The following is a 9,133-nucleotide window of genomic DNA, read 5'->3' as shown; positions in this document are numbered from 1 at the left end:
TGTGAAGAAGTCCTTCCTGGTCTCGGTCCTGATTCTTGAGTTCAAGAGGCGCTGGGAACGAGGCCTCCTCGTGAGCCGAGCGGGGCCTGCTGGGATCCTGGGCCCCTGGGTTCTCTGGGGAGGGCTTCTCAGTTTGGGGGCTCAGAGAGAGAGAGAGAGAGAGAGAGAGAGCGTGATGGATGCCCGCCCGCCCGCCCGCCCGCCCGCCTCTTCTCCAGGCCGATGCTGAGAGTGCTGCCGCCAGCTCCCCCCGCCCCCCATGGCCCGACGTGGCTTTTGCCAGCACAGACACAATTTTATCTCCCCTCCGCCCCGTCTCACCCCGTGCTGCTTTTCCGGCATCATCCTCCCTGCATGATTGTAGCAGCTCCGGCCTGGGAGGAAAAGGTTGGGAATTGTTTCATTCAGGATGGCTGGAGCCAGGCAGGAAACAGCAGGAAGCTCAGCCTCTCCCGGGTCAGAGGCCCGGTTGTGCCGATGCCCCCTCAGTTCTGACCCACATGTCCCAGCCCCCAGGGCCTCCCCCCCCCCCCGCATCCCAGCCCCAGGGCCCTGTCTGGCCTGAGCCAACGGGGTTTGTAAACACCACATTTAACAGCCCCTTAGCTTCTGGCGTTGCAGCAGCCTCCCCAAACCTAGCACCCTCCAGACGTGTCGGACTACAACTCCCATCACCCCCAGCCAACTAAGGAGGATAGGAGTTGTAGTCCAACACGTCTGGAGGACTCTGGGTTGGCCGCTGCAGGAAACAGAATGCCGTGGTCTGATTCCGAAGGTTTTTTTTCTGAAGTTCCTTCCAGGGTTTGGGATCAGGGCACCTGGAGAACCAGGAGTGACTGAGGAAAGGGCCTTTTTGGTGGTGGCTCCCCGATGGTGGGGTGTTCTCCCTGGGGCCGCTCACCTGGCGATGACGACAACGACTCTGATATTCATTTCGGCACCAGGCAAAGACGTCTTTATTTCCCCAGGGCTTTTAATCTCACATAAAATACTGTAGCTCTGCTGGTGATTTTCTGTTCCTCTTGAGAATGTTGTCTTTTATTGTTGCTGGGGATTTTATGCCACTTTTTTTTCTTTCTTGCTGCTTTCACTATGCGCATGTTTGTTTAAAAATAGTCTTTCTTCTATTTTCTGGGGTTTTGGCAGGCTGTCCTGGGAAGTCATTTTAAGGACGGAATTCCCTACAGTAAAAAAAGAAAAGAAAAAGCATTCAAAATTGGAGGGTGGGGGGAGCTGAGCGGGTGGGAACAGGGGGGCTGGTCTGTGTGTGTGTGTGTGTGTGTGTGTGTGTGTGTGTGTGTCAGGATCTTTGGTGGGTGCAGCTGCAGGCAGGCATACAGAGCAATCCACAAATGGGCACCTTAGAGCTGAGGAGCTGTCTTGATTTAGGGGGGGGGCACTCTCCCCTGGAGGGGCCAAGATGGCAGCTGGGGGGGTGTCTGTTGGAGCCCCCCCCCACTCCGGGATTCTCCAGTGCCTGCACTGGCTTTTGTCAGCTCTGGCTGATACCGGCTAGAAGATGGGACTACTATCCCAGCCTCGCCCAATCTGGCGCAATCCAGATGTGTTGGACTACAACACCCATCACCCCCAATGGCGGTTGTGGATGATGAGAGTTGTGCTTCAACTCCTCTGGAGGGTGCCAGATGAGGTGAGGCTGCTGTAATGCACTTTGGGGTGGGGGCTGCCTTTGAAGATGGTTCAGAACCCCCCCCCCCCTGTTGACAGGCGTGGGCCACATCCCCTCCTCGCACTATTTTCCTTCTAACTGCACTGGCTGCCTGTTTAGTTCCAGGCCCAGTTCAAAGTGTTTGTATAAAAGCCAGAAGCACTTGGATCCTGATGGCTGCTGGGCTTGACTCCCCACCCCACCCCCATATGAAAGACCCCCACCCCCTAGCTCAGCCTTTCTCAACCTGGGGCGCTCCAGATGTGTTGGACTGCATCTCCCAGAATGCCCCAGCCAGCTGGCTGGGGCATTCTGGGAGATGCAGTCCAACACATCTGGAGCGCCCCAGGTTGAGAAAGGCTGCCCCCCCTAGCTCTAGAGCACTTCTGCTGGTGCCTGACACGGATTCCACTTTACTGGAGGCTGGATTGGCGTCTGCAAGGAGCAGGGCCTTCTCTGGGGCAGCCCCCTGGCTCTGGAACTCCCTCCCAGGAGAGGTCGGCCCCGCCTCCTGGACACAGGCCAGGCCAGGCCAGCTTTCCTGCGCTGACTCTTCGGCTTGGGGGTTGCAGTTTGCAGTTGTCCCTCCTCTGTGGTGGTCATTTCTTTTGCGTTATGGTTATGAACGTTCACAAAGAGCGCTAGAAAAAGTGCTTAAATGAAACACGCGCCCACGTCCAATGTGTGAACCGCCGGGCGCGGGGTCTCGGCTTTTTCTGCCTTTTTGCTTGCGCAGAACCATTTCTTTGCAAAGTTTCCTCTGGGCCGGAGCGCCTCTGACGGATCCTGACCCTTCACTTCCCCCTCCTCTCTTCTGCCAAAAAGCAAGACAAACCAAAAGTCCCCCAAACAGGTCCTCGGCGCTCTGAGAAGCGCCCGCAAGAACGCTTCCGCTTATTTCCCTGCTCCTGCGTGTAGTACGACGCCTGTTTTTTGTCGTCGTCGGGAGCGGGGCAGGGTCACAGGCTGAGCTGGTCGAACGCGGGCCCCACGGAAATCAATGGGACGAATGGGTCGCGAATTCGGGTCAGACCCAGTGATTTCCGTGGGGGCTAATTGGGAGGGGGTGTCGAACGCCAGGTTCTGATAGCAACGGGGCCTTGGGCGCGTTCACACGTTCACCCGGGCCGCTTCTCGCGTGTTCCGCGCGTGTTCCGGCCTGCCACGCCTCCCCCGCGCGGCAAACCGAAACTTTGCAAGCTGTTTTCCTTGCAAGCGAGCGGCGGCGGCGGCGGATCGCGGAGGGAGAGAGAGGGGGAGAGGCGATCGGGGATCCCGAGCCGGAGCGGGTAGGGGGGAGATGCTAGAGGACCCCCCCACCACCTTCAGCCTCCCCCCAGCAAATAACAAACACCCCTCCCCGTTTCTATTCTGCATTCCCCGTCTCCCCCCCCCCCCGCCATCGCATCGGGGGAGGTCCAGAGGGGCTCGTTAGCTGGTCGACTTCTTTTGGCGGGGGGGGGGGGGTCGAGTTTTTTTATTCTTCTGCTTTGCAAAGATTTAAGGCTCATCTGCCCTTTGCAAAGGTTTTGTGAGGGGGGTCACCTTCGCTTTGCATAGAGTTCCCCCCACCCCGGGAGGGGGGTCTTGATTTGCAAATCTCTGCTTTGCAACGATTTGGGAGCAGCCTTTCATTTGCAGGTGTTGGGGTGCAAAGACCCCCCACTTCCCCCCCGTCTGCTTCTCCCCTTTCCTGCAATATTCTGGGGGTCCTGGGAGGCTTTCTGGGGTAGACCCTACCTTTCCCGGGGAGGGGAGGGGGCTGGCGAGAAGCCTGGATTTCTGGGGGGAAATTTATTTTTATTTTTGGGTCCCTGTTCCGCTGTGGAGGGAGAAAGTGGTGCTGGCCTTTGTGCAAATCCGAGAGTTGTAAAATTGCAGAGGAAATTGGACGGCAGCTTTTTGCTGAGATTCATCTTTCCAGTTTCAGCCTCACTTTTTTTGGGGGGGGGGGCGGCAGAGAAGAGTTTTGCAGGCGTCCCAGGCGGGAGCCCGATGCCATATGCAGAAGCTGGTAAAAAGTGACACTTGGATTCCCTAAAATTCCTAACCCGGATCCACTCCCCCCTCCCCCTTCCCTCCCTCTGCTCTCTCTCCCCGCCCCCCCTCTCCGCCCCCCCCCCGCCCCGTCTGCTGGCTCCCACCCAACCCAGCAGAGGCTTTACTGCTCCACATTGCGGCTGGGGGGGATCCTTTGTCCAACGCTTGCTTGGGATATTCTGCAATTCCGGACTTTCTGGTTTGGAGGAGAAACGCTCAAATCGTGGATTTTCAAACATTGGAGCCTTTGTCTGGTCCCGGGACGACGGACCGCGTTGCCTGATCTGCCTTCCCTCCCCCCCCCCCCAAAAAAAATCCTGCCGGGGAAAAGTTGCACCGGGACGGATTTCTCTTCCCAAAGAAGGTACTTTTGGAATCCATGTTTTGTAGCCCCCAGTTTGGGGCTTGGGGGGTGGGGGGGTTCCTCTCCCTGCCACCCCGCAAGCGGTGACATATCGCCGGACGCCCCCCCGCGCCCGGGACGGCGATGCTGGTGCTCGAAGCCACCCAGAAGAGACACTTCTGGACACCCCGGAGTTCTTCCACTGCCAGACTTTGGCCCCACAGTCTCTCCGCGGAACACTTCTTTTTGGGGGGAGGGGGAGGACATTCTAACGGGGAGGGGGGTTTGCTCGTTTTCCCTGTGAACATTTTTGCTGAGTATTAACCCCCCTTCTTCTTCTTTTTCCTTTCTTTCTTCTGCACAAGGATTTGCTTTGAAGTGATTCTGGAGCCCTTCTCTGCGCCCCCCCCACACGCCGGATGAAGCCCCCGGTTCTTTGGATTAATTTTTCATGACCCCGAGGGAGCTTTTGGGATTCCGTTTCCCCCCCCAGACTGGGAATATTTGTGTGGCTGCTGGTCACGGTGTCCTCGCTGCCGCCGCCTCCCCTTGGTGGAATTCTGGCGCTCCGGGTGCGACGATGGGGGGGCGGCAAAGGTGGTGCCTCCTTTGCCTCTGGATCCCCCTAGCCCTGGCGGTGGAAGGTGAGGCGGGGCGGAGGGGCTCGGGCGGGAGGGACCCGGGTTCGGGAGGGGGCGGCCGGGGATTCGGAACCGGGACCCGCGCACCCCCCCTTCCCGCCACAGGCACGCAAACCCTGGAAGGCGAGGGGGGTCCCTTGGGCGAGAAGGGGAGCGGGGACCCCCTGGCTTCCTCCGAAAGGAAAGAGAGCCCTTGTCCGGGAGGGGGAACGCAGGAGGCGCCCCACGCGGAGCTTGTGGGCCCCAGAAGAGGACCGGACTCCTGGGTCCTCTTCCCCCACGAGGGCTGAGCCTGCAGACACACACCTTCCCTGCTGTTTGTTTTCTCTCCTCTCTGCCCCCCCCACTCTTTTTTTCTTTCTTTCTTTCTTTCTTTCTTTCCAGCCCGATCTATTTTTAAAGCCTCCGTTCAAAGTGTTCGGAGCCTGGCATTGATCTCCGTAATGAAGCTCCTGCCCTCCCGATCAATCCCCCCCCCCTTTTGCCTCCTACTGGCGCAAAGGGCAACGATTTGCAATACGGGCTTTCATCTCCCAATTCCTCATCCTCCTGCCCTCCCCCCCCCCCGCCGCTGCTCCTGCCGCCTTTCCGGTCCCTCCACCCCAAAAAGTTGCCCCCCCCAAGAGACGGGCGCTGCCTGCCGCCCACTCCCCGCTCAGGGGCTTCTGCTTTGAAAATGAAAATCTTTGTTCCCCCCCATTTCAAGATACACCTTTGCAAGGGGATGTGTGGGGTGCGTGGAGCGGAGGGTTCCAGGCATTGGGGCACCTGGGAGTTCCCTGGGAGGGTTCTGGGGGGGTGGGGTGGGTTGGTGCCCAGGAGCCGAGGAGGACACGCTCAAGGCGCCTGCATCCTCAGGGGAGGTGTCAGGTGTGGAGGTGGCCGGACCTAGGAGCCAGGGCGCCTGTTCGTTTGCTTTATTGGTGAATTATAACAAGGACAGAGAAAGTGCCCTGGAACTCCTGGGCTCTCTTGGAACCTGGGTGGGTGGGTGGGTGGGAATCCCAAATTCCTAGTAGGGGTCAGGATGGGCGTGCTGCCAACGTTGTGCCAGGCTGCAGGAGAAGAGGGGGGGCAGCTGGTTGGTAATGCGCTTCCCCCCCCCCCGCTCTGCCTGTTGCAGGGTGAAAGGTCTCAAGGTGTGGACGGGGCGCCATCGCTGTGTGGCACCCTCAGAGCTCCGCTGCGAAGGAGGAAAAAAAAGGAATTCTGTGGATAAAGTTTTTCCGCTGTTATTGGCTGCGCTCTTCATCCGTTAACTGGGCCTCCGGACCCTTCCTTCCTCCCAAATTTCACTTTCTTACCAGGGGACCCAGGCGTCTTTCATGCTCCTCCTTTTTCTGGAGGCCCAGAAACCTTGACGCACCCCCCCCCCCAGCAATCTTGGCCCCCAGTTCCCACCTGCAACCAGAGCCCACAGCCCCCCCTCTTTTGATGGAGCTGCTTCCCTTCCCCCCCTTCCCCCCTCAACCTGTCTCCCCCCCTTTCTGCCCCCCTTCTCCTTATTTTCCCTCTTTTGCTCATTCATCCCCTGGCAGGGGCTCCGATCTCATTGAAAAAGGATTAAGGGACGACCAGAGCAGCAGGCTTTTTCTAGTTCTGTCGCTCTCAATTCCCCCCACCCCACCCCAGAGTTGAGAAAAACAAGGAATTTGGGGCGGGGGGGGGAGGGAGCTAAAACATTGCCCATCTTCAAGTAGGCCTCCTTTTAAAAAATACACAAAGACATCCTGCCCACACCCCCCTCCACCCCCCCCCCGCCAAGCTGGACTGTAAAATCCCCCCTTCTCTGTTTCTGCCCCCCACCCCACCCCCAACTCCACTTTTTCTTCTCCTACCTTCTGCCTCTTTCCCTCCATCCTGATCTCCTCCTCGGAGGTCAGGTCTCTCCCAAGGCTGTGAAGGAGCGCTGGAGCATGTAACGCATTAATTGAATTCCTCTATTGTGGCTTCTCCAGTCGGACCCACATGGGCCATTCAGAAACTCTCCCCCCGCCCCTCCCTGGCCATCACCCTGCAACCGTAAGATGGGAGCTCTTTGCTGCTGGTCTCAAAAGCTGGAGTGGGGGGGGGGCCTTTCCCCACTCAGTGCTGAACGCTTCCCTCGGAGAACCCAGGCGTCCGGGCTCCTGGCCTCCCCCGGATTGCACACCGTTCCCAAAGAGCCCCCTGGGCCCTCGTTCCTGAGCCGCCAGCCCCATGGCAAGAGACCCGCCCAGCCCCCGTGGCGGCCACTCCAGCTCCTTGCGCTTCCAGAGTCAGGATTTAGCAGGGCCAGATCCTCGCTTGGGGCGCCTCGTTGCTGACCTGCACCTTCAGTCGGATGGCGGGGATCCTGGCTCTCCCCACCCATTCTGCTGTGTTCAGTGCTACTTCCATGGGAGAAGGGAGACCCCCAAATCCCCACTCCCAACTCTCAGCTTGGCTCCCTGCATACAAAGCTGCTGTACCCCCTCCGTTCGCACAGACGAGGGTTGAGCTGTTTTGTTTGCACCCAGCTTTTCTTCTTGAAAAAAATGCCACTCCCGGGGGCCACTCCGAGCAGCTTCTCAGGCGGGGGTCTTTCCTGCTGTGTTTGACCCAGGCCTCCCCTCCCTGGGGCCTTCCAGCGGCGTTAGGCTACAACTCCCAGGGTCCCCCCAGCCAGTGTGGCATAATGGTTAGAGTGTTGGACCGGGGACTCAGAGATCCGGGTTCTAGTCCCCACTCGGCCATGGAAACCCACTGGGCGACTTCGGGCCAGGCAGTGGCTCTCAGCCTCGCCTACCTCACAGGGCTGTTGTTGTGAGGATAAAATGGAGAGGAGGAGCAACATGTACACTGCTTTGGTCTCCTTGCGAGTAGAAAGAAGGCAGGAGAGAAAAGGTGGTAGTAACCACCGTCGTCCCCGTCTGGATGGTTGTGGGCTGCTTGTTCAGTTGGAGGCCCACGGGCCCACGCTGAGGTCAGTTGTCACGGTGCCACCGGAGACCTGACTCCCAGAATGCTTTGCTGCAGCCCTCAAACTGCCCCTCTTGTCTCACTTAGCCGTTTCTACACCTGCCTTTTCCCCACCCAGGACCGTCCCGGGATCATCCCTGCGCATCCAAATGACACACAGGGGATCCCGGGAGCAGGCAGGGACGACCCCTCCATTTCCCTGGGATAACCCTTAGGTGTAGGAAGGGCCTCTTGACTCCCAAACTCTTGCGTTGGGATGGAGACGGCCGCAGAAACGGAAGGGGGGTTGCTGGATAGACCAGGGGGTGTTTCTTTGTGTTGCTGTGGGGCAGAGAATTCAAGTGGTGCTCTGGGTATCTGCCCCATGCAGCTGCCCGAAGTGTTGTCTGGGGGCGGGGGGGAAAGGCGGTGCAAACCCTCCAAGCCTCCATCTTAAATCGGGAGGCGGTTTCCCCCGGACGGCTCAGCACCCACCCACCCCAGCTCCGGGGTCCCACGAGCAGCCGTGAGAGCGGCCTCGGAGTGCTGTGATCCGGGCTGGCACACCTCTCACCGCAGCGCGGCAGAGCCGGCGTTTCATCTCCATGCCTGGCTCGGCCATCAAAGGGGAGGCTCTGCCTTCCCTTCCTTGCATTTGCCGAGGCCTGTAATCCCGCAGCTCCTGAGGGAGGCGAGTGCACCGCTATCAAAGGCGGAATCGCACACCCCGCCGCTGTGAACACACCCGCGCAGTTCGTGGCCTTCCCAGGCTGGCTGCTTGCAGGCGCCTCTTCCCGCGCTGAGCCAGAGGCAGGAGAGAGGCCCCGGGTGGGGTGCGGGCGAGGGGCAGGCCCGTGGCTCCGTTCAATTTGCCCTGACCTGGCTCCCTCCAGAGGTGGGGGTTGTAGTCCAACACCTCTGGAGGGAGCCAGATCGGGGAGCCCAGTTAAGCGTAGCATCCAGAGTCCAGAGAAAATACCCACACCCACAACGCCCACTCACTCCGTCCAAGTCTCATCATTGGCTTCACCAAAGCAGCATTGCCCCAGCCTGGCCCCCGTCCATCGGCCAGGCCGGCTGGGGAAGATGGAAGCTGTAGTCTACCCCATCTGGAGGGCGCAGGGCTGCACGAAAGGATAACTTTTTCTCCTGGGCTGGAGTCAGGAGTGCGCTTTCCAGGTGTTTGGGACGACAACGCCCATCGTCCCTCACCACTGGCTCTGTGAGGTTTTGGTTGGAAGCATCCGGAGGGCCTCCGTTTGCCCACCTCAGCGGTGCCCAAGACCCCGGTGCAAGAACTCAGGGGCTGTTCTACCTGGAATTCCCAGGTGCGAAAGGGCAGGGTGGTTACCTGTGCTGTGCCGTTTTACTCCTTCCGCCCCCCCCCCGCACACACACACACACACAGTAGGATGGATCTGTCTTAATTCAGGTGTCGGCCACTTTTTAGGCTCATGGGCGTTTGGGGGTCAATGAACTGTCCTGGGCACCAGCACAAAATGGCTGCCAAGTAGACCTGCC

General features: G+C 59.3%; 1 protein-coding gene across 1 annotated transcript in view; it reads left to right on the top strand.

The window, feature by feature from the left end:
- The first annotated feature begins 4,473 nt into the window (after positions 1–4,473).
- EPHB4 (EPH receptor B4) overlaps positions 4,474–9,133 on the top strand; it is a 40,433-nt gene continuing 35,773 nt past the window's right edge. Inside the window, exon 1 of the mRNA XM_063138624.1 lies at positions 4,474–4,696. Within this exon, the coding sequence (XP_062994694.1) occupies positions 4,504–4,696 (193 nt within the window). The 5' untranslated portion in view covers positions 4,474–4,503. The remainder of the gene's footprint in view (positions 4,697–9,133) is intronic.

The sequence above is a fragment of the Elgaria multicarinata genome, chromosome 11 (genome assembly GCF_023053635.1).
Source record: "Elgaria multicarinata webbii isolate HBS135686 ecotype San Diego chromosome 11, rElgMul1.1.pri, whole genome shotgun sequence".
In the NCBI taxonomy this organism is placed as follows: domain Eukaryota; kingdom Metazoa; phylum Chordata; class Lepidosauria; order Squamata; family Anguidae; genus Elgaria; species Elgaria multicarinata.
This window is presented reverse-complemented; position numbering and strand designations above follow the sequence as displayed.